This window comes from Euwallacea similis, chromosome 12 (assembly GCF_039881205.1).
Source record: "Euwallacea similis isolate ESF13 chromosome 12, ESF131.1, whole genome shotgun sequence".
Taxonomy (NCBI): domain Eukaryota; kingdom Metazoa; phylum Arthropoda; class Insecta; order Coleoptera; family Curculionidae; genus Euwallacea; species Euwallacea similis.
In genome coordinates, this window is record NC_089620.1 from 3,312,553 (window position 1) to 3,338,541 (window position 25,989).

Consider the following 25,989-nt stretch of genomic DNA (forward strand, 5'->3'; position numbering starts at 1 on the left):
TCAAGGGGAAAGGGCATGACCATAGAAAATATATGTAGATTTTCGCAATCAGTTGGCAAACATGTAACATATAATAGACCCTAAAAAACAAGATCTATGTATATTACATAGCACATTAGTTATATTGTAACACTTAAAGGCTTTCCTTTCTAAAGCATCGGGTGTTTTTTTTTAATTACGTAATTACGCGCTTTATATATTTTTATACGAAGGACAGTAATTTATGGCAGGATGTTTTAAAATATTATTGTACTACTAATTTGAACTAACTAGAAAGATGTATTTTTGTCTATTATATAAGAATTGCAAATTTGTCTAGCGATTAAGGAGCAGTAAACCCCCTTTTTTTACCCACTCTCTCATAAATCCTCAACTGCTTTAGTCGTGAGTAACGTATGTTATATGTAAATTTCATGGTATTTTCATTTATTTTACGTTTAATTTTATAATAAATATTTCATTTTTCTAATGATCATTCGAACAACCCGCCTTAAAGTACATTTCAAATAACCCGCGTAAGGGCAAAATCTGAAAGATGGCACCACTAAAGCAGACGCACGTCAGGCAGACTCCATCCTCTTCCATCCCATTATTGTTTACGTAGTTTCCGTAGTAACGTTTACCACACCTCCTTGCCGTACGTCAATTATTCTTTCGTGAAATAATTTTCCATACCATATGAACTTCCACTAGCCAAATCACATGTTGTCTTTGTCTACATCGGTGTCAGTATATTTCGCTAACACAGAGATGAATATACCTGGTTCATATATATACGAGGGTCGACGAATTATCTGAAAATTGTCTCATAGTTTAATGGCGTTCATTTAGTTCGCGGAAGCCATTGTGGTTGTGAGTGGCCATATTTGTTCGTCCATCTTTTATTATTATAAACAACTTGGAGTTATGGCGGATCATCCCAATGTGATGTGCGAAGTGGAAATTCAACCGGATATTCAAGAATGCGTTGAAATTGAGACTATCCCAGTTGATATGAGCGATGCCGTGGAAACAATTGTGGAGTATGGCGAACCTATTATGACCTCTCAAGGCTTGGAGGGCCGAGAGCTTATTTTAGAAACACACGAAGAAATTATAGACGATTCGGGGGATCCTTTAAATATTTACGATGTGCCAGTACCCGAACAGGGTGATATGTATACTGAGGCTACCGCGGGCCCTTCTAAAAAGCGTAAATCTATCAAGAATCGTAGCATAATTAGACGGGAAAACGAGTTTTTGCTTAGTGATATGCACGTCGAAACAAAACCTAGAAAATGGGAGCAGAAGCAAGTTCAGATCAAAACTATGGAAGGAGAGTTTTCTGTTACCATGTGGGCATCAGGAGCTAGTGACGGTATGTAGGACAATCTTTCTAATGCTTGACTAAAAATTCCGCAAAAATCCTTATAGTGGCAGGCAACTTATTCATAGGTTTTTTAAAATGATTCGAGTCGTTTGATTGGTCGGCCAGTTTGAAGGTCAATGAGGTCACCTCAAACTAATAGCACTACAGCGATTACGGCACAAATACTCGTTGAAAAAATACGATTTTATTGAAAAACAGAGGGATAACTGGGGAAAACAGAGGTTTGTTTTGATGGAGAGCAGCCATACTAAATTTTCTGCCATGTTTTTAAATGGCCGCTTGAATTTGCAATGGAGGACTGTCATGGCGGTAGCCGCCTTTTATTTGAATGCGGGCAGCATATCGTGCAACAAGTATTCAAATGATATTCTACATTTCCATTACAGATGTTTACACATATTATTATTTATTATTACCAAATAAGTGCTAAAAATTCATTGAGTGATCAACAAGAAGCAAAATCAAGGAGGCCGCAAAATGGAACTGTGATTGGAATTAGCACTGTGGCACATATCTATTAAACCTGATTTATAAAGGGTGATCATTAAAAAAATTCTCAAAAGTAGATCTTCGAACAAAATGGCGTAGGCGTGTCTTGAATAACTTTCTCAGCAGTTTGGTGCTAAAAATGGATTTATCGAGGCCCTGCATTAACTTGTCATCGCATACTGGAAAGTTTTTTTTAATAATCACTCCTTGAGTGACATAACACCCCATTTTGGAAACCATGATGGAAATCTGTATCAGCTGATTTTGAACCAATCAGATTGACTTCCCATGATAGGCAGCCAATCAGATTTGGCTGAAAACGAGCAGATATGGATTGATTCACTCTAAATTTGTTTTTCCCAAAACATGACGTGCACAGTCACCAATTGTCCCCAATGCAGACTTTCGGTCAAGAGCTGTGAAAATTTGTGCTTTCAACAAAATAAAAAATAAATACAATTTTTATTTCTTTTTTTAACGAAATCCCTGTATACATATTTTATTTTGCTTGTGAACGAGTTACTTCAAGGCATTATTTCAGAGAATCTTGCTTGGGTAGATGACCTCAAATTTCGCATATCACACCCTTGAAGTCGATTATCACTTTGATGTATCATCTATCGATTATTTGTGTGTTCTTGAAACAGGCGTCATTTGAATACTGCCAAGTGTCGCGATATGCAAAAGAATTTGTCTACGTCTTATTAAAATCAACCTCGGTATTCCCGCGACAGAAAGTAACTTATAAGAAAATGCGAACTTTCTGTAAATGCCCCGTGACTGTTTTGGTAGACAAAAAACGCCTAAAGGGTCTCGAGATGTCGACTGTAGCTATTAAATATCATTACGAGAGGCTTAAAATATTACACCAGTCACGTCACCATAATGAACAGAAAATTGGCAGAAAATACCTCTTATTCAAGATCAATCTTTGACCCTGATTTTAGAAGAAGCAGTTTTTCCAAATCTTCAATTTCTAATTTTCGGCAATGCGTTTCTGATATGTAGGCTCTCAAAAATGACGAAAAATTCAATCTAAAATACGTTATTGTCTAAATTTACTCTATGTTAACGTGTAGCACAGCATTTAACACGATAATGTGATTTATTCAGATGAAGGTTCCAATCCTGAACCGGATCCGGATTACACTGAATACATGACAGGCAAGAAGCTATCTCAAGAAGGAATGCCAGGACTCGACCTCTCAGATCCCAAACAATTAGCCGAATTCGCCCGACCAGGATTAAAGAGCCCTAGAGTAAGACGCCCAAATCAGGACATGTCTGAAAGAACTATCGGTAATTTCCAAATTTTTCCCTCTGCAACCAACCCGTTAAAGCTAATTATCGTTTATTAAATAATGAAAAAGTTTAGTGCAACATTTAGTTACGTAGTTGGATAGTGTAGTATAAGTAAAAAAATAATTTGTGAAATTGTCTTTGTTAAGATTCTTTTGTAGCTTGTCCTCATAAAGGGTGCAACAAAATGTTTAGAGATAATTCGGCAATGAGGAAACATTTACATACACATGGACCAAGAGTTCATGTTTGTGCAGAATGTGGAAAAGCATTTGTAGAAAGTAGCAAATTAAAAAGACATCAGGTGAGATTTTCAAGGTAGATAAAGATTTTGTATTGATTTATTGCGTTTTACAGCTCGTTCACACAGGAGAAAAACCATTCCAATGTACATTTGAAGGCTGCGGCAAAAGATTTAGTCTTGATTTCAACCTGAGGCAAGTTACCCTAAGTAGAACACAAAGTAACATTTTAAAATGGTCTTAAATGTTTCAGAACACACGTTAGGATACATACTGGAGACAGGCCGTATGTATGTCCATTTGATGGCTGCAACAAGAAATTCGCTCAATCAACGAATCTGAAAAGTCACATCTTAACACATGCCAAAGCCAAGTAAGTCGCTATTACAATGGCCACATGCGGCAGAGCTAAGAGTCGTGCGACTGTTTGAAATTCACATAAAAAATGACGTCAGCTTCCATTTAAATGGAGGTATTTGACAGGTAACGTGTCATTCAGCAAAAATTCCGATAGTTGCACAACTGTTGATTCTGCCGGAAGGGACCAAGGTTTTAATACAAATACTCCTGAATGCGATTAAGTATGAATTTAATGTGTGGCTTACTTATGGGTCACTTGCATAGGGCCATAAGGTGAGAGATATATAAGTTGGTAAATGCATTTCCTGCTTTTCACTTTAATGACACAAGAATAATTTCCAAATTATTGGCTTTCCAAAACACTGCATTTTATATCGCTGTATTTTCGACACATCTCGCAAATTTGTATGTTTCTTATTGTGATATCACACTAGCAGACGTCAGATTTTCATTTCATTAAAATGTCCATATCGTTCAACCACTAGTTTGAATGGTAATCGGGTTTATAAAAATAGTCTTAAATTGATAGATGACAGACACATAAAGCAAGACCACAAAGTCAGAGTATATTCCTCGAGCCAGAGCCCTTCGGAACCACGCTATCGATCTCAGGCGTTATGAATGGCATTATCCGTATACCCTAAGAAAAATAGCTCAGTGTTTAAGTTTTGGTCTTCCTTCAGATTACTTAATTTTTCCAGATCGAGAAACAATGTACAAAATCGAGCTGGAAACAACATGCAAATGATCCAGTCCCCATTCGTTCAAGTGGAAGTGGCAGACCCAGAATATATTGTTTATACTGACTAATTAGCGTAAGTAATACTACTGTTCAGACTGAGGGAACGAAAAAAAGCTGTAGAACGGAAAACAATTCAACTTACTACTTATTTCGATGAGCATTTATGTATATACGTGAAAATTCTCAAGCCTGTGTGAGAAATATCTACCTTGTATAAACCAAATATAGTTTTTTAGGATTATTAATATTGCGTGACACGATAAGGGTGTCGTTTCAACAACCGCATCTATTAAAAAGGATATTTCTTATTTCTCTTTCTGCTTTCAAAAAGATACGTGTGCTGGTCACTAAACAATCAACCTGTCTACCTACTCGTAAATTAATCGTGTATTTTAGTTCCAAATAGTTGTCAATAACGTTGAAAAAGTGGTTAATGAAGCTCTCTAAACTGAAATACGAACGATTCACATTATCAGTTGGGCTATAGTTAAATCACGGTCTGATTGTGGTCAGGTCAACTATTGTAACATTCATTTTTTATTATTTATTATATTAACATTGGCTTGCACCGCATGGGTCAGTCACTGTCTGGTTAAATGATCGCGGGAATATTTTGATCTAACCAACATCAATCTTTAGCCAGCCACGGAATTCTGAGATGTTGATACAAGGGAGTAGCGAGACTCAGCTAGCCCCTCCCTCCCCTCACGAGAAAAAATATATAGTGTTTTATTTTAAATTAGAAAATGTATCGCCTCTGTTTTATTGCTGAACTAAATTAACAGTTTTATGCACTAGCAGCGTACTATAGAATAAAATAAGATTGTTTCTTTTGACAGTTAGTGCACTGTTGTGATAAAGAACAAGGAATTTTTAAACAGTGCACCATTTTGTCATGGCTACTCAGGGATTCCGGTCTGTGCCTTGCCTGACACTTACAGTGTCAGACATTCATTTTTAAGACGATGCGAATTTTCTCATTTAAAATTGTGATTAAATTAAAAATTGATATAGAAAAGAACGATTAAAGAGACTTTTGTGTAAATTTTTAACATTGTTGACATATCCTGAATTAGTTGCTTGACTTCAAAATCTAGGGCAACGAATTAATCACATTACTGCACTATATTTGAATACACTAAAATAAAGAACACGTTTAATTTTATTCAGTGAAATTTGCGATAAAGCTTGTTGAGGTGCAGTAAGCGCAAGTTCAGCAGTAAAGAACAAACCTCTATCAAACTTCTTAAAGTTACATTCGAGTAAATATTTTCCTGCGTGGACTCCAGAATGCTTAAAACAAATAATTTATGGTCAATTATTCCAAACTACAATGCATATCAAATCAAATACGTTTATCAATGCAATTAAAGCTGTGGTTTCCTAGGAAAGCATTGACGGTCTTGTTTGTATTTCTCCCTTACCCTATAAAACACAATATCAACTAATCCGCATAAATCGAGAATTTGCTATACTTTATGTACTGATTAATGTAATCAATGAATATAACTAATAATACCGGTTCCCTGATGAATGAGTGAAGAGGGAACAAAGGTCTTAGAATTATCGTCACCAAACCTAATAAGTAAGTTTCTGTTCCGCAAATACAATGCTAATCATTAAAGCTAAACAGTTTAAGCTGTACAATTATTAGAGCTTCATGATAAATGTTGTTCAAAGACCTAGACATGTCTATGTAGATCGCATCCACCAGATTTTCCTTTGATAGTTCACTGCATACATGACCGCTAAATTTTGTCAAAGTAGACTTTTCACATGCAAACCCATGCTGCATGCGCTATTTGCTTCATAATCCTAAAGTGAAGAACCTTTTGGAACATTTTACCGCATTTATTTGCTGATAGTTCTGCCCAAAGTTTGTATTGCAAGTTTTGTAAATCGGTAAAGACGGCAGAGTTGCTTTTTCCATCAGCGCTCTTTCAGGAGGTGGACCGTCCCGACTAGCGCATCATAATTCTCCGTCAGGGTCAACTTGTTCTCCAGACCTCGACAATGTTCACTCAATACCCGGATACCATCACATCTATTTCTCTGTAAACAATGATGTGGAGGCTTCAATAATAGGTTTGCTTTTGATTGCTGAACTAAATTTAGTTTTCTGCACTAGTTCTTTGAATAAAATTCATTTTTTCTTTTCTGACAATTAGTGCACTATTGGGACGGAAATTTTTAACTAGAGAGCAATTATTGTCATGGTGACTCAATGACGCACCCTTATCTCACTGTCAGACATTCATTTTTAAGTCCACGTGAATTTTTCCAGTTAAAATTTAGATGATATTACAAGTTGATAGATCACAACGAATAATAAAGCGTGGTTACATCCTTGACAAAGTTCCTGTGTTCTGAACTAGCTGTCCTATTTGAAAATCTAAGGCAGCAAGATCATCACACAGTCACATAGATTTGAATTCATTACAATAAAGGTCTCATTTAGTTCCCGCAAATTTGAAAAAAAGCACGCTCCGGTACTGTGAGATAGTACCAGAAATTCAGCTATGAATAACCAATCTAATAATTGCAACCCTCATGACCGCAAACTCTGTGAATTCTATACATATTATGTTTGTTTCATTTGATTAGAAAACTATCTTCGAACGCGGTTTGAGATTATACCGAGATGCCAGACTATAGTGATTACATAGGTTGCAGACCCTTTACAAGTTTACATACGTGTTCCACTCAAAAAAGTATTAAAACGCTCGTTAAATATATCTCTGAAAATAATGGAATAATTCGATCAAATGATGTGTGAATTTTGAAAGGCATCACGGACATTTATGGAAAACGTTCGACTGAGTTTGAAACCAGTTAACTAGTTTAATTAAAGTTGATGTAAGAATGACGATTTCTGCTAATACCACCATCCAATTTAGAACGTTATACTCTTAATTACCCAATTTGTTCAGGTTGTGTCAATATTTCCCTAAATAAAAACTAAGCGCTTCTATCCTTTTTGGCCACATTATACACAGTGATTCATTATATTTGATCTAATGGATATTTCCATTATTAGCGGTCCTGCGAAAATTTTTAAATTAGCAAAGTTTAAAATTTGCTCCAAATCGTTAGAATCTTCTGTCTGGATATATCAATTGGATCAAATAGTGATTCATCTTGTACGTATTATACAGCATTTTTTGTAGAACTAACTTTTTAACTTTTAAAAACAGCGAAGAATTAGTTGTTATATGCTATTCTAATTGTTGAAAATCTCGCCATGGAACGCAAATGTTTTTTCTTGTATAAATAAAGGACAGTGACTATGACCAAATTTGAGAATGACCGTCTCGCTATATTGTCAAATTTTGTCACTTTCACTGCCCTTTATTTATTTATTTATATAGGGAAAACATCTGCATTCCATGACCATAGAGACTACAAATAGTACATATAATAAACTGACCAACCTCTTCGTGTATATCGCTTATTGATCCATTTTTACTTTTTACAAGCGTTCTAATTGGCAAATCACTTGCATCAAGCGTGTAAAACGGTCAAACCTGTTCGATCTACTTAACAAAGCCCAGATTTTTGCAGCTTTACTTTTAAGATCTAATAATTTTATTTGTTTAGGAATAATTTTTCATTTTAAAGTTTTGACTGAGTTATTTTGAGTTCTTTAAGTTTAGATTTTAATCTTTTACTAATATAATTGAACCAATGATTTCCGACATTTATATTTAAGAGCTGTAAGGGCAATGTTGACAGCTTCCCCTTCTATACATTAATTGCGCATTCACTTGCGTCACGACAATTTTCTACGATTAAGACGTTTATTTCCTTAATGTCCTGATGTATTTATTCTCCAAATTTTCAAGCAGCAGGAATACTTAAATTTCAAACATTGGAAAACAATAAAAATTGACTTTTTACATACCAGTGTAATGGGTCGATCAGTGTCTAAACATACGTTCCGTGGTAAACAGCTTTCCGTGGTTTTCCATGGTTGGTGAAAATTTCTGTGAATTGCTTTGAGATACAGAGGGGCCTTAATCATTATTAATGTTACAATCAGAATTTTACACACCAACAAAACGGTTTAAATGTCTTGATTCACACGAGGATTAACTTCAGTTGTATAGTTATTGCTATATTCTGTGTTTTCTAGATGTACGTACTAGCATTTAATTTACTATCGTGTGGTGTGCTTTTTTTTAAAGATTACTTTAAGATCAAGTAATGGAAAGAAAACGTTTATTTTCATTTAAGGAAAGTCGTACCATTTGCTTCAATGTACAAATAGGTATAAAAGGAAGCGGAACGACGATGTTGTGGTTTATAAATTACAGTTTCAAGTGAACGAAGCAAATGATGCATTGCTGTGGGAGGGACGAAAACGCGAATTTAAATGTTTTGGGCACCTACGTGGAGTTTGGGATGATTGAACCATGATTGTACAACCGTGAATACTTTCAAGGATTCTTCTCTTCCCTCTTACTGTATTCCCACCCACTCAATAGTTTTTGCTTCGTCCACGTATACAGTTTTTTAGTTAAATATAAATAATAGTTTTAAGGGATAATCTGTACATTTTGTGGAAATATTCGTGTAAGAAAGTGTACATAAAACAATAAATAATTTTTACTAGATACCTACCGTAGTTATTTATGGAAATGAAACGCACTCACATACTGTAATACATTATATTTAGCTGTTCAATATACTGAAAGGGGTAGAATATTAGTTAATATCTCGTGTCCAAGCACCCGCGTTTAAAACTTCTTTTTAATAAAATCGCATTTTGTAACGATTAGTGTACTTCTAGCCAGTATTTGCATGGATCGGACGTTTTACGTCAAATAAATTAATTGAAATCACCTAAGTTTTCAGGAAGAGGTTTGGGAAATCTGCTTGGTATGCCACTAAACTCATTACAATAGGAGGCACTTGCGATTTAACCGAAAACTGCAGCTTTTCGAGGACCTGATAACTTATTTCCTTCTTACTCGTGCATTATGATTCACGATTCACAAAATGGTCTTTATCATGCAAGTATGGTTACTTAGGAAGAAATAGTAGAAATTTCAATTCCGGCTTGACCAAATACTTTTAGACAAATTCATAACACACCTAAAACCTTCGATTAGTTCAGGGCACCCGCATTAACCTTATTGCGTTTGCCTGTTCTCGTACAAAACCTATCTATTTTGAAGAGTTTACCGTATCTGTGTAAAAAACAGTCAGGTGCATTTCCCAGGTGCCAAGGCTACAAAAAACTAAATTATTTACTGGGAGTGCTAGAACGGTAAGTACAAACGAAACGTTTATTACATGTAGTAACAAAAAATCGGATTCATAGTTGTCATGCATCAAAACATATCTGAACGCATAAAAGTGTTGTTTTAATATTTATTTCTGTACCAAAGATGTAATGCTTATCTTTTATGTCCACAGCTAAAAGCGTTTTGCAATCAACAATAAGACAAGGGCGTAAAATGATTTTACGCCAAAGATGCAAACAATATTTTTCCTCCAAACTATAAGTGTGCTTTTCGTTGACCCTGTATATTGAATTTAATTGCCGGCAAAGATGTCTGAAAATATTGTTTTTTGAATTGAATGTTTATGATCTGAACGCCAAGTTTGAATCCAAAGCACGCAATGCTGAAGGGATCTAAGACGTGAGGATCATAAGTACGTCACACTCGCGGCGTATAGGGATTTGTCCACTACTAGATTTGATAAAATTGTAATAGACTCATCAAAATTAAGAACAAAATACATTCTAAACACAAAAAGATTCTGTTTCACATCACGGTTCAGTCGTTATCTTCGGGGTCGAATTTTTTGAATAGGCTATTCTCATACTTCCAATGACACTCTCATGAATCACGGACTGCAACAAATATACCAAAAACGGCTTTTCACAATATTCAAAGTCAACGATTTATTTATGGCATGCCACTTCCAACAATGTAAGTATCGTTACGATTTTGGTAGCATATACCGGAGTTAAATATATCCGTATTTTTCTTTTTATTTTCATTAATACGAGGTTGTAAATAAAATAATAAACATATGCACTATGCGCATTGCGTTCACTATTTTTTTGCTTTGGACAAAAAAGAAACACATTCCACCCGGATATGTACTCTACTATCTCTTGAATCTTAGACTTCCTAAGCCCCTTATTTCAGCACGTTACTTAGCGTCGACGAGTATTGTTATGTACGGAATCGATATAGGTTACCTTGACAGTCATGACTCACTTACGCATGTTGTGAACAGTTTGGAATGCTCAAACTACCAGGACCGATCATGAATTGTTTGCTGGAACAAAGACGCTAAGGCCAAAATCAACATTTTTTTTTTCGAATTTTTAACGTTTACGCAGAAATGCGGTGAAACTCTGCGAGAAGGCTAAAAATTCGAAATTTAAACTACTTTTTGTAAAAAATAAATATATTCATTCAAAGAACATTTTTGTACTGGAAGAGAGCGGTGCGATGTATTTGAAGGATCAACAGAAACGGATAAGGCCTACCCTTGTTTTTGAATTGAGAACCTTAATGGTTATTCATTGGTATGGATCAAAGTAATTACGCACGCGGTTTACTCGCTTCTACTCTGGATTTCGACATCCTTACAGGCCATTGCTCTATATAGTTTGTGGTGGGAGGGTGATTAATTGGCTCTCAATTGTGCTTTTGTCGAGACTATTAAAGCCACTTTTCTTGCGAAAAATCTATTACAATGCAGGAGTGGTTTAGCGATAACTTTAAGTTGAATAATCGAGCAGGCAACGGCTAATTTTATTTACTTTACACTTTCTGTATATATGTTTAGCATTATTATATATACTAACTTTATGGAAACTAAACGGTTCTTGTATTTCTACGAGCTTTTGATATGGTGCAGTGGCTGCAAACTAGGATCTGGAACACCTTGTATAGCAAATAACAATTACTATTTTTAAGCGTGGAATCCTTCGCTAAAGATTGAAATCCTACTACAAAAAATCGGGCATCCTGTATAAATAGTTATAAAATGCCTTTAAGCTTCCGGGTTTTTACATCAGGAGAGGTGAATCCGATTGGGATCTGTTTATCTGGTCTGGCACTAAAAAAATAGCGTATGCTCATTTATTTTGAGCCTATGGTAAGAGCGACCGGAAAAAGAAAAAGTGTAATAGCTTTTTATGTAACAAGTGGAATTCTGTAGGATGAGCGAAGCAATATATCGCAATAATATGACACGAGCTACATAAAATAGCATTTCCTAACGAGTTTAACGCAAGACTTTTTCTAATGACGAAGAAATCAAAAGAAACTGGCATACATTTTAAAATATTCAATTTACGTCCTGTATCTGTAGATCATTGGTTCCATTTGTTAATCAAGTTATGAAATGAAGGTACCTGCTTTCATTATCTAACTAGTTACAAAATAAAAACCTTTTAATCACCAGTTTCTATTGAAAAAACCGTCCCTTTATTTATTGAAATAAAAAAAAAAAATTCTCAAAATACAATAGGTGAATTTTAAAGAATGCTTAAAGGCTCGTGTGATAACAGAATTGGGAAAAGTTAGTATAAAGTTACCATCAAGCAGATTTCCAAGACCCTCCAAAAGTACCGCACGTTCAACGCCAATATAACAACAAGAATAAACAGAATATTGCACAACATCAACTAAAAAAATTACAATTTATTATTCAATAAATCAACATCGATGATTTAAAGTAAACGCGATCCATTTGCATGAGCTAACTACCAAATTACATTTTAGCATTCTTGCTGTTTCGAAGTCTGGCTGTTTCTGAACCCTGGTGGGCTGGAAATTTGTGAATTTATGTCGTTCGCGGTGAACCAATTTAAATTATTTACGTTTTGGGGTTGGTTTAGGTGTGTGAAATTGAAATTCGGTTGTTGCTGTAGCTGTTGCGTAAACGTGGAGAACGGGTTGTTCGCCGGTGGGAAATCGAAGGGTCTGACCGGACCATTTTGATTTATTTGTTGGGAGTTTAGGGGAGGTACGGATGTGAATGGGTCCCTTACCGCAGGGGCCATTTGGGGCACCTGATAGCTTCGACTAGAGCTCAAAATTGCTGGATCTAGTACTTTCCAATCGTTACATGTGCTCGCAATATCTGCAAAGAAAAGTCAGTCAAATTTGTCAATCTTCGTTGAATGAAACTTACTCTTTTGCTGCTGTACTTGAGAATTCAAACTACTAGGCCAATTGTTTGTAGGACTATTTATTTGCTGTTGACTATTTGACATGTTCAGGAAAGGTAAAATTTTACTACCTGTAACAAAAAATATTCCCATTTTCTCACATATTTTTATTTTAAAAGATCAAGAGACATAGACCGTAGAACAAGCTTAAAGGTTTTTTGAATTAGAAAACCAATTATTGTAAAATAACACGGGCACATAATATTTACAAAAAAATAAAATAAATTACTTACCAAAGGAGTTCATATGTGTTTGCTGCTGTTGTTGCTGCTGTAGAAAGCCAGGTGGTGGTGGGGGTAGTATATGGGTGCAATTTTGATTATGAACTACTCCATTCATTTGACCCAGACGACCTGCAAAAACAGTTAATTTATGGCAGCAAATAAAAAAACGATTAATACCAAAGGGAAACGAAGTGTCCAAGAATTTAAGATCTAATTAAATATACAATATAATGCAAATGGGATGAAACAAATAAAAAAAGAACCTAAATCTTCCTTTAAACATTTCTCAGAGTGCCGTAGAATAGTAGCACCTGCAAAACTTCAAAGGATATTTGAAATACCATAGGACTGCTTAAAGGGTTGATTTTTTTGCAGACTTCACATGCAAATGATGCAGGCAAATTTAACCTATTATTGTAATAGTATGCTTTTCTGCACTGTACGTATATTTGCTTATTTCTTTCTTTTCTCAATTTAAATGAACGCAGATTGACAGCGGTGGGTAATTGGCGATGTCATAATTGATAAGCAGCAATCAAAAACGATTTATACCATTTCTTTTGGACATAAGTAAACCTATAAGTCTTCTATTTTTGAAAAAACTCATCATCTTGGTCGGTCAAGACTAACCTGTATTTAAAACTGGATTGTATTGTTTGTGATTTTGCTCTGTTGCCATCATTTCTGCTAGCGCCTTTTGGGTTTCTTGGAACGGGTCGAAATCTAATTCGGCTTCTGAATTTCTTGTATTATTTGCTGCTTGTGGCGTCTATAAATAATTAACGTTACGAAGAAAATGGTTTCGGTTAAAAAAATTTAACAACAGTTTATCATTTTGAATTTGAAATATGGTGTTATTATATTCTATGAATAGACTTCTTTTAACTGAACGGACCTGTGATTTTGAAAACATATTGTGAATTCCTCCATTTAAATGAGTAACATCGCCATTGGTGTATGTAGGAGTTGGGATTCCATTTTGATAAACGGTCTAAAATGAAATAAATATTTTTAAAAAAGCACAAAAATAATACAGGGTCACGTTTAGAACGCTCACCATTGGAACTCTGAAAAACTGGCAGTTACTAGATCTAATAAATTAGTAGAAAGTTGCGCAATATAATGCTTGTTAAGAATCCATCTTGAAAGTAAATTTATGTCTTGTTTGCTAAAATATTTTGAGAAATTTAAGAAAACATGACAGATAAATTAAATTTTATCACGGATTCGTAATGAGCATAAAAATGCACAACTATTCCGTAATTTAATCGACTTTGTAATTATCTCTGTTTCGGATATCCCAATGATAGTCATTGTAAAAGTGACCATTCTGTATGTATCCAGGGAAATAAATTTAAAGAACATTGGGTGCTCTCAGGCAGTCGAAGTGCCTCGAATTGACTATGCAGCATAAATAGTGAACCCGAATTTACATGAAGATATAGTGAGCTGCATAGCTGATGTGAGGCGTTTCAAGGGACTGAAAGCGTCCATTATTAAGATTAATTTTCTTTTTGAATAACAGTAAAATGACTCACTGTTTGTGCCCCACTAAAACTCTGTTTTATGCCGAGATTCCGGAACTGTTCTTCTAACTGTTTTTGCTGTAATATGTGTTGGTAAGGATTGTGTAAACCATTAAAGCCATTTTGATAAGGTGAGACACTTGGCTGCTCCTAAAACAACGTTCATAAAGTTCCATTTGAAACAATATCAAGGTTTGTACAAATTTATCACCAAACCCAAACTCACCTTATTATTATATTTATGGAAATCGCTAAAGAATTTGGACATATTCTGTTCTAACCCATTTGAAATGTGAGTTTGTGGCTGACTGGTAGTGGAATCTTGTGGCCTCACATTGTACCCGTTGGTTTTGTTAGCTAGAGCGTCCATGAGGTTTTCTTGTAACTTTGACATTTCATAAAATCCACTAAAGTTATCTACACCTAAAAGCATATCCAGTACATCAAGTAAATGTAAATTGCATACTGATATTTTACAAGTAAATTTTTCTGATCTTACCCTTTCCGAAAGCAGATTCATGTGCCTCCATTGGTAAGAAACCTCCAGTGAAATTTGATAATTTACTAACATCCCTTTGATGTAATTTTTGTTGTAACAATTCTTGTTCTCTAGCAAGAGGACCCGCAAAGCCGAATGCCGCTGCCCAGTCTTCTGTTGTATTTATATTTGGTAAAGCGTCTGTCAGCATCTGTGCAGTAGAATATAAAATATGCGTTACATCAATCCAGAATAACACAATATGGCGAGGACTTAGAATAATATTACAAAGCAGAAGAGTTAAATTCTAGCAAATTTGCGTTTTTTTCTGTCTAACAAAACTACGTATTAAAATTTAGAAAATACCAATTGGTCAACTAAATTCAGAATAAAATAAAAACTATCTGAATAAGTATCATGTAACATAAGCTCTCGATAAGCAGCTATAAGTCGCTGTGAGGACCTGAATTCATTAAATCTCACAAAGATACATACCTGATGCCCATCCTCATCCTGCAACGTTTCCACTAAAGGTCTGACTGATTCTATTTCCCCACTCAATCTTTGCCTGTCACAGTTTACATCCTTGGTCTTACCATTATCTAAGTTGTTTTGTATCTTTGTAAAACCGCTGGAACTGAAATAGGAATTGTTGTCCTCCGACCTTCCCACTAAATTAGGAGGCAATTTTCCTGTAAACGTTCCCATGCCATTGATCGAATGAGACGAGTTGGGTGGAGAGCTCAAAACGTTGGGTGTAGTTGAGGAATCCGAGGGCGTGGTAGACCTCTGAAGTGGTGGTGAAATTGTGCTCGGAGGTGAAGAAGAAGGGCTAGGTTCGCTTGAAAGCTGAGGAGACGGGTAAGAATCTGAGTCTTTGCCTAAAAAAAATATATATATATACATATATATATGAATAAATTTGAATATATTGATGACACGCACTGAAACAACTGAATTGGTCAGTAAGCAACCACCAATTCAACTTTGTTCTGTAGTAAATTTGTTACTTACCATCTAATTTACTACTTAATTGTTGACTACTGCTACTACTTGTACTAGTTGTCCTACTGTCCTGGGAAGATCGACTTTCACTCCCGCTACTACTGCCTTTCCCATCCTTCTTTTCCTTGAACCTAGACTCGCCACTATTTTTCGTTTTTCCTTTTCGCCCCTTTTCCTTTTCTTGCTTTTTTTCCTTGTCCAACTGCGGCCAGTTTTCTTTATTCGTCCCCCCGTTCGTGTCTTTCGATGTATTGTTGTTACTGTTATGATTAGACTGTAACAAAATTCAAAATATAGCATGATTCATTAAACTTAGAATTTAGATCTTAAGAATCAATCTTAATCATAAATTATTATAAATTTAGTTAATTATTAAATAACTGTCAATTATTAAGCTTACTGAATAAAATATTAGTGACTAATTATTCGTGAAAATTAATTTGAAAAACGTATTCAGTACAGAGGATTACTCACGTAAGTCCTTAGTCTTAAATCTCACAATCTCGTAAACACCTCGAAAAACATCGTTATTGTGGGTAGCATTACGCTTTGTTTTTACGATGCTTTTCCAATGAAAATGTGATATTCAGATTGACACACACAAAACTGAACACAAAGTAATGTTATTACAATGGTGAGCCATCTACTTCTAGTCTTTGTGATCGTATTATTTTAAAATTCGCTGTCATATACCTCAATATGTACTGCTCTTCATAAGTAAATAAACATAAAAACAAAACTTACCCCCGCTGTCCCATCTTTCACTCCCTTCACCCCTTGAGTCTGTGCCCCTTTTAGCTCCGCCCCTTGACCAATCTGAGCTCTGGCCCGTGCTAATAAGTCCTCATGCAACTTCTTCTCGTACTCCTGATGTTTGCCGAGATGCATCTGTTCACGGGTGAAACTAGCTTCGGGGTCTCCTTAAAACAAAGCAACGAAGAACTATTATGGTGAAACCGGTAGAACAAGATGAACTTAGGACGACGAAATAATGGATAAGTAATAACTACTGCTCTAAATGCTGTTGACGGTTTAAACGTTATTTGATTCATGACTGCTTAGCCAACTAATATATCTAGAATAGATAATTACGAAAGACTTAAAACGTAAACAGCGATTTAAATGGACAACGGAAGTAAAATAAGTTTTCCTTTAACTCACCATACTCATGTAAATACATACAGTCCGGCTTTGGACAGGACTGGTTCTTCATAAAATGAGAACAGTACTTAGTAGTACCAAGGCTCGACTTTATCACCCTATTGTCTATTGTGACGTTGTTGACGGCTTGGATAGCCCTCAGCGCATCGTCACTCTTCAGATAAGTTACGTAGGCACCTGAAATGAAAAGGGAAAATATGGAATTCTTGGAAGAACGTGGATCGGTGGAAGTCCAAAAAATATAAATATTAAGGCGATATTAAGATGTTAATAGAGGTACAGCCATGTAATTTATATGATTATTTTCAACATACTTCTTTAGAATCTTTTATTTATTATGTTGTTCTGCCTTTGTTTGTAACATAAGAGTTCGAAATAAAACTCATATGTATTATTATTATTAAATATCAAAATACGACTGGCTTTGAAATACTTACTTGCACTAGGACCTTGCGACCCAGCATAAGAAGTAGATTGATTTATCACCACCTTATGAATCTTCCCAAATTTTCCAAAATACTCATGACGCTTTAAGATTTCCGGATCTGCTAGCCTAGGAGGAAGACCGACCACAAACACCTGGATAAAAAAGATAGTGTGTGTGAACAAGTAATTGAGACCGACAAAAAATTAGGTCTTACCAAGTTTCTCTGCACCACTCTAACGCTGGCCAAATGTTTTCGGCTCTCACTAAGCAGCGCCTTACGTTGTTGATTGCGCTGCTTTTTCTCGGCTTTCAATTTAGCCACCTGTAAAAAAACATATTTATACATGTACGGGGTTCATATTTTGTTTAATAGACATTTCAGTTAATTGGTCTTATAAAGAAGTTTAAATTGGCGAATTTTAAGTATCTTGAAAGGGTATTCAGTATTCAATGGCAGAAGAAACAAAAAAAATCGAAAGAGAATTTCATGAACCAAATGCTATGTATTTGTAGCACCGTTATAAAATTTTTTACTTATAGATATTGACATCGACTGACAGCATCTATAACTGTATTTACAACTGATACTTAATAACAAAACGCCTGATTTTGCCAATGACTTTAGAAGTGATTTAGTATCAATTTGTGGTACTTTTTTAATGGTGCGTTACTTTTCCCCTGGAGTAAGGTTCTAAATTTAAAACTTGAAGATAGTTTCTATTACACAGATTAAAATCCATGTATTACGCAAAATAATGAGAAGCTCCTTTTTTCCTAATAATAAAATAAAAATCTTTGCTCAGTATATTAATTAATATAAAGCAGAGTAAAATTATAAATCTAAAGTAGACCATTAACTTCTTTTTCAAAGGTTATTAAATCAATTACAGCAATGCAAGGCCATGACCTGGTTATTTAAAAAATTATATCACTGTAACGCAAAAGAAGAGCCTCTGTAATCTAAAATTGTACATGAATTGTTTTATAATCATGAAATAAATATGGAAGGAAAATAACTTTTTGCAATACTAACCTTAACTTAAACTTCGATGCAGTAAATGATGTCACATTACCTTTCGCATTAACATTTTATAATGGGTATGTAAGATGAAATACAATCAAAGAAAACTTAATAAAAAGAAATGTGAAAGCTATTTCCTGTAGGTACTTTTGGCGCTTCAAAGGGTTCATTTCATTTGGCCATATCCATCCAAGATCACCAGCCTTTAACGTGAATCTTAGAGCAGTAAGCACATATTGAAATAGAACATTCAATACATTTGGTTGAAAGTAATACATTGCTACGTTTACATTATGTAAGCAAAAATCGCAATATTCTGGGAGGATTCAATCACCTTAAAATCCCATCAGAGTTTTATGTAACAGCTTCTTCCCACAATGATCCTGCTTCAAATGCTGAGCTCTCTTGAAATGACACTGAAATATATTCGTTTCTGACTGATTGAGACAAACAGGATTGAGAAATTTAGGGGGCAATCTGCACTCACCTTTGTAATACTGAACCATATACATTTGGGAAATTGTTTGATTACAATTTTAATTAATATCCACGTTCTCGAATTCGGTAATATCAACATGTATAAATGTAAAGTAAACAACCGGTGGGCAATATGTAATGGTAATAATTTCACTTCAGATCAATGTGAAATTTTTGGTTCATGAAGGTTTTTTTGTACGAGGAAGAAACAAAGTTGCTAATAATAATTCACACAGAAGAAAATGTTACTTCCCATTAAGGACAATGCAAGCAAGATAGAAGATTCTTTGCAAAATTCAGAAATCTTCAGTTAGCAAATATTAAAAATTGGCATTTTTCATGTTTTAAGCCATCTCTAGCAGAAATTAAAGAAAAAATATCCAGTTTTCCTGGGTTAAAGTGAAGGTTTACAAAAATTGGAATAATATAGATGGCATGCGAATAATCGACTAAAGACTCAAGTTGAATCAAAATGTATACAACCCTGAGTGCTATTTAAGGATCACGTTCTAGAAGCAAAAAAGACTTTCTAAGATTAAAAGTAAAAACTGTGACACTCACCTGTTCCCTGGACAACGGGATAAAATCAGCCGGGTTCTCGGAGTACGCTTTGCGACACGCCGGACACAGGCCACCGTTCTCGTCCTGGCGAATTCGATGCCAACAGAAACGACATATCTACGGAAATGTAATCATAAAGCCATACCGAAATACTATAAAATTAGTAAAATGATAGATGGAGATTTGAATATTAACTATTAAAGTCAGTTATCTTTTCCAAATTAGGGCGAAGTTGCGAACAACCTTGGACATCCAGTTTCGATAAATTTCCCTTAGGTAGAATAGGTTTTCGTACGAGGAAAGCTTACTTTTTTATTTACAATCACACCATTGATAACCTAATTCAGTATTTTATGTATCATTATTACATTTACTATGGCATTTAGCATTTGCCTAAAACACTAAAGTTTAATGGTATCAAAATCAGATCAGTTAAACTACAAACTGCTCCTTGAATCGCTCCATAATAGTATTGTTGTCACCAAGTACCACCACTAGGGGGATTCAAGTGCTAGTTCTGGTTCAGCCAAACCAAAGCTAACCAACTTTCACACAACTAGGTTTGAACCAAATTAATCTGGAGCGTGCCGCACATCTGGCAGCTGCAAGGCATAAGACTCCATCAAACCAGAATTCACTTCAACACATCGAGAGCAGCGGACGCCGTATAAATTTGTAGATTCTTTAACACAAAATATAAAATTCCAAGATAAATTTGAGCAAAAAGTTTTATGAGGTCATATCATTTAAATTCAACCGCGTCATTGTCCAGTCTTCCTATACAAGAAATTCGCTCTGGGCGACGGTATTTTGCAAATAAGTAAACACATTCAATCCTTAAATGCCAAAGGTTTACCTCACACTTCGTGAAAGTTCAACAATTGCTGTAGCATAAAAATACCCACTTTGCATTCATTTAATAATGCTATTTGTTATGTTTACAAAGTTATCAACTGACCAACCTACTTCGCTTATCTGAGCTGAAAAAAATCAATTAGTGTTGATAAACAACACTCGGTCTATTGAAACGCACCGACTGGAAGTAATTGCTTAATTCAAACGATAAAATATGCCATTTTCAGCCAAAATGATGGAAGTTGTTTAGAAAATGAATGTTTATTATCACACCCACGTAGCGTTTAAAACCGAAATAGAGAAAAACGCTTTACGACACATAAAACGACATCAATATCTTATCATAACGAATGACATGGTTCATGTAGGTAGATCTATGTTGATTCATTTCAAATACATTCACCTTTTCGAATATTCGGGTAAAGCATAAGGAAATAATAAGAAAATAATATATTACACTAGTGCGAAATCTTCAAGATTCGATATAGGTGTCACCAAAATAGGCGTCGCGTACTTGACATTTGTTTTGCCGGGTTCCAATGGATATCTGTACCAAGTCGTGGGGAATAAGATTATTTTCGTATGGCTGCGCGCGCAACTCGCAGGAAATGAAAATACTGGGGTATATGGAAATCAACAGTCTTTCGATATCATGAGTACTTGAGTCAGTCGTAGAAAAATTAAATTAGATGCTTTCTTGCTTCACGCACTTGCGTTTTTAAGCTGTTCAGCTCAATTAAAAAGGTAAAACATTTAGGTTGTGAACTTATACTAGACAGTAAATATTAAAAAAAAAAATAAACATACAGAAGAAAATGAATCCAGCGATTAAATTGGCAATTAGAAATCTGGTGATATACAGGGTGCTTCAAAATCGTACGTCATTGAAACGTCGAAAACGGAAAGAAATAGAGGGTGAATAAAATGGTGGAAAGCTGTGCGATTTGCAGATTTGGGTATATTCGTAAAAAAAAACTATCATCAAATTCTTCTTTATAACTTCCCGATCAAATGCGAAAACATATTTTTGTAACAACACATTCTCAAGAACACTTTTGAATACCTATAAAATGATATTAATTAGCTTGGCACGCAATATTCTATCATTCCTTTTAATACATTTAATTGAAGGCTTCTAAGCCCTTTGACATATCACCTATCACAATAATAAATTACATAAATTACAATGGCTTTAACACTAAACTTAAATAAATAAAAAAATAATTAAGGAAATGTGATTGTTCAGCTTTATTTAGCATGTTGTCTTTGTTACTTTCTACGTGATGTTTCATGTAGGGTCTGATTATAAATGTACTGTCAACTTGAACTGAAGCTAAGATTCAATATTAACGTTAGAATACAATATGGATACTGGTCAAATTTTTGGTTTTTATAGAACTAGCTTGGCATTAACAATACATTCATAATTTAGTCCGTAAGAGTTTAATAACGCAATAATTATTTTGTTTCTTGTCTAACGTAAAGCAAACCCACAAAAATAGTTTACTAAAGTTTGCTCAAGTTCAAAAGCAATTTCCATCTAGCAAGGTTTTCTATGATGCTAAATTTTAAAAGGAAAAAAACAAAACCACAGTATGTATTTTTTCGAAAAATTGTATTAATAAAACTCATTGAGAATTAATGAAAGTCTTCTGGTTTCAATTTAGATGAGAGTATCATCATAGTCAGGTTTTCATGAAAAATTTTCACTGTCAAATTTATTGTTTTTACAACAAATTACGACAAAAGAAGTGTAAGAAGCATATTACAGACAAGAAGTAAATTTTCGAGAGAGTTGCAGGCGAGGTCAGTAATTTTGGCACGCGATGTATTTAAACTCACTTTACTTTTGAGTTGTGCGCAATTCTTTTTCTACGATCTACTACAGTTTCATCATAAATTTATTGAAATTTCAATTTTGCACTATCCAGAGATGACGAATGTTTTGTATGCATTCCAAAATCCTGAAACAACACCCGTGGTTGTCATGGAAATGATAAGACATCAGTAAGAATCAGCCACCAACTGTGCATAATAATATTACATAGTAGTGTCAATGTTCACTACACATCACTTGCCTGTAATAGCTGATTTTCTACTACACATACTCCATGCAATAAAATTTAAAAATACCTAATGTTTTCCTTTTTATTAAAATTATCAATATGGGTTTTGATTATTTTGCATTAAAATTTCATCAATAAATAGCTCCTATAATTTTGCGTCTTTTTAAATTACAACTTAGCATCATAGATTAAAGATAGAAATTGTTTACAAAATTTTCAATAAGTGTTGGCGAACTGCATCATTTATCTATAACCTTAGGAGGGGAGGGAAGAAATTATTTTTCCATTTTCTAAATAAAAAAATTTAATTGCAAATTCTTTTTCGATGATAGAGTTTAGACAAAGTCACTTACAAGAAAAATAGTTTGCAAGCACAACAAATAGGGGCTTATATTTTATTTTCTCACACTCCTATTATTTTTTTTGATACCTCTAATAGAAAAATGGTTTAGACTGTCAACGAGTAATCACAAATTTAATAGCATCTTACTGCTCTCATTAAAAAATTCGAATTTGAGCAAGAAATCATTAAATAAGCAAGGTAAAGCAAGATTTCTAATTTCGAAGAGAACAAGAAAACACAAAACATTTGAACCACCCACATTTGTGGGACATATTATTCCGTTATGATGTGGATAGGGGTGGGTGGGATTTCTGTGGTAAGGACTGCAATTGTATAGTTATGGCAACCTAAATCTCCTTAATGGAGAATTCAGGAAAGAACCGCCGAGAATTTAAAATATTTAAAAATGATAACACAAATTCTTCAAATGTGCGAGTGATGGGAGAATGAATAATTGGTAAGCAACAGGTGCTATGAGTAAATTTCAGAAAGGAAGACAGATATTCACTGATATTACTTGGAACTGTATCAAGAATAAAAAAAACAGGGAGTTAATATTATAATTAAAGCTTTTCTTTGTTAGTTAAAGGATCTTTAGCTATAGTTTGAAGAAAGCAATTTAAGGCACCTATTTAATATTCAAGAGGACTGTAAACCCTCAGATAATCAATTTTCAAATTAAATATTACAACAAAGTACTGCTTTAAAGTAATGAGAATGACAAACAGATGGATACTACTTCCTAGATCTTTTTTTTTGCTTTGACCCTGAGGCAGCAGGGAGGCAACAAAATTATATTAGTAATGTCAGTTTGAAGTTCAATAGTGGCATCTCACTAAAAATATTGATGAAAGGTCTCAAATTCTTACTATATTTACAAATAATTTCATAAATACTAGTAATATATACCAATTTATGTAATTTTTTAAATATTAATGACCTATAAGATTTGTCCTTGATGATGTAATTTACGTGTGACAATCAACATTCAATCCCATCTTTGCTTTTGACAAATGTAACATTATCAACTGATTATAAAAATTTCACTTTCTTTAGATTTCATTGGTAGCAACTCTAATAATATAGTGAGGTAGTCACAATAGTTAAATTTTCAGTGACATTTAAGGATACCTTCAGACACTTTTGAGATACAGTAATAAGCCTGTATATATTACTTCAACTTATTATTAAAAATCTGGGCTTGCCAAGCTTGTATCTTCTCCCATTCATTTGTGAAATTTGGCCACTGTAATTGCTCTGTATTTAGGTGTATAAGGGAAACACAAACTGTATTTCATGGCAAGTCAAGATTATTAGTAAGTTGAAATTACATAGCTATTGAACTATAAAATAGTATATATGTAATGATAATTTAAAATGTAATGTATATATTTGAGCAACTGATTTTACCTGATAGCCACAAGTGCATGGGAAGAAATTCAAATCATCCACCTCCAAAGGCTCCATACATAGGGGACACTCCACCTGCTCTTCACCGCTTTGATTTAGCACTGACATCTTTCACTTTTACTCAAGCTCCGCGTGACTATCCAACTCTATAAGCTTCGCCTATTCCAATGAAAACAATGTGTTGATACTAAGTACTTCAAACCATGAAACAAAAGCTTTATTTTTCAAATAAGACAATGCAAATTGATTTTTAAATGGATTAAATAGTATCTGGTTTATCTCCTTCTAAATAGTAAGAATTAAATATGAATCTATTGATAGGGAAATATCACACCTCTTGTACACACAAAGAAACATATGGGTTCAAGCATAAAGGAAATACAGTGAGGAAGGTAATTTTTTCCCATAACTGGGTCATTTTAAGAGAAGAGTGCAGCGATGACAAAATCTATGAAATAATGTGAATAGATATCAATGCAAATGTATAATTTTAGAATATATGTTAAAAAATTAGTACAATCTATTATATTTTTGAGAGTAGATAGGATTTTCAATAGTACATGAACTAAAACCAAGTCATCAGAATTCCTAGAATCCTTTGTTTAACTGGAAATTTGTTCATGGACGAGTGTGTGTTTGGTATTAGTTCAAAATTGAATTAAATGTACTAGGTCTTCAAACAGCAAACTTAATATACCCAAGAACATCCAATCTTAACTGTTTTCTGGCAAGGTACAGGGCAAAATTAGATTTAATGAGAAAAAAAACTGTAACATCTGTCAAATTGCTGCCAAGTATTAAATTTTTATTGATAACCCCAGGAAAATCATTTAAAAGTTCAGCGTTTTAAATAAAATGAAATTCTTGCGCTTCCGCCCACAAAAACATTTCAAAATTTCGTGGGGCACAACCCTTCCTTTTAAGTCCAAAAAAATTCGGGCCAAAAAACTATTGTGTGATTTTTATGCAATAATTTTGCAATTTTCCCCAGGCATTTTCTAGCCCTTCTGGGCAGCTATCTAAGTTTTTTCTACATGTACTTACGTACTGAACACCGCAGTTTTCTTTGAAAATAGAAATACCAGAAAATTCGCAGGTGATACGTGGAAATTCCCTGTATTTACTTACTTTAAATTTATGATTAGACAGTTACCAATATGGCGACTTTGATCTCGAAACCTTTGCGCAATGATTAAACGCACCTTAATCGATTTGAGCAGGAAAGTACATAAGATCAACAGATTTTAAGAAATATTGGCTTGCTATCTCCTTCTAATGCACGGAGTTTTCTCTTCTTTGAGTCGTATGGGTTTGACAGTTGGTAAAAAATGATCCAAAAGCAATTTATACCTGGGAAACGTTTAATATTTGTCCGGCGGTACTTTAAATTTAAAGCTTAAGGTGCGTTCAGTTCGCTGCATTGCAAGGAACGTTTAAATACAGTTGAGTTTAAAGTATTCCCGTGCCTTTCGATAAAAACCAGGACTAGACATGACTGTTGATTAGCGCTATTGCCATAAATGACGAAAATATGAAAACATATACAGTGTGATTTGGAGATTAAAAGTACTGGTCAATTTCATTCTTGTCGGATATCTTTGAGATAATTTCGATTAATGTCAAATCTAATTGGGGGTAAAATTTCAAAAATAAGATACCGACTAAGGGCTAAGCTATTCCTGTCAAGGAAAGATCAGTTTTGATACTTCGCGTTATAGGAATTGAGAAATAATT

At 34.3% G+C, this 25,989-nt stretch overlaps 3 protein-coding genes across 6 annotated transcripts in view; 2 read left to right on the plus strand and 1 right to left on the minus strand.

Moving 5' to 3' along the window:
• Window positions 1–793: 793 nt before the first annotated feature.
• LOC136412703 (transcriptional repressor protein YY1-like) lies at window positions 794–9,114 on the plus strand. Of its 2 annotated transcripts, none has more exons than XM_066395871.1 (6): window positions 794–1,357; window positions 2,972–3,157; window positions 3,307–3,461; window positions 3,515–3,594; window positions 3,653–3,772; window positions 4,461–9,114. In XM_066395871.1, exons 1-6 carry the CDS (start codon window positions 907–909, stop codon window positions 4,567–4,569), a joined length of 1,101 nt encoding a protein of 366 aa, XP_066251968.1. In that variant the 5' UTR covers window positions 794–906; the 3' UTR covers window positions 4,570–9,114. The 2 variants fall into 2 exon arrangements, with proteins under 2 accessions (XP_066251968.1, XP_066251969.1); XM_066395872.1 differs by having other exon boundaries at window positions 798–1,357; window positions 3,319–3,461.
• Window positions 3,633–25,989, plus strand: part of Prp40 (pre-mRNA processing factor 40) — a 36,333-nt gene continuing 13,976 nt past the window's right edge. The window contains exon 1 of the mRNA XM_066395857.1: window positions 3,633–3,636. Within this exon, the coding sequence (XP_066251954.1) occupies window positions 3,634–3,636 (3 nt within the window). The 5' untranslated portion in view covers window position 3,633. The remainder of the gene's footprint in view (window positions 3,637–25,989) is intronic.
• On the minus strand, window positions 12,152–25,475 carry Cnot4 (CCR4-NOT transcription complex subunit 4). Of its 3 annotated transcripts, none has more exons than XM_066395848.1 (17): window positions 25,384–25,475; window positions 24,256–24,414; window positions 19,582–19,698; window positions 17,737–17,844; window positions 17,533–17,674; window positions 17,096–17,272; window positions 16,679–16,854; window positions 15,944–16,208; window positions 15,425–15,810; window positions 14,951–15,140; window positions 14,678–14,874; window positions 14,464–14,601; window positions 13,821–13,916; window positions 13,556–13,694; window positions 12,935–13,054; window positions 12,665–12,772; window positions 12,152–12,613 (listed from the first exon to the last, which is right to left on the minus strand). In XM_066395848.1, the coding sequence occupies exons 2-17, from the start codon at window positions 24,361–24,363 to the stop codon at window positions 12,249–12,251; spliced, it is 2,832 nt and encodes a 943-aa protein (XP_066251945.1). In that variant the 5' UTR covers window positions 24,364–24,414; window positions 25,384–25,475; the 3' UTR covers window positions 12,152–12,248. The 3 variants fall into 3 exon arrangements, with proteins under 3 accessions (XP_066251945.1, XP_066251946.1, XP_066251943.1); XM_066395849.1 differs by having other exon boundaries at window positions 16,679–16,851; window positions 25,300–25,422; XM_066395846.1 differs by having other exon boundaries at window positions 25,300–25,422.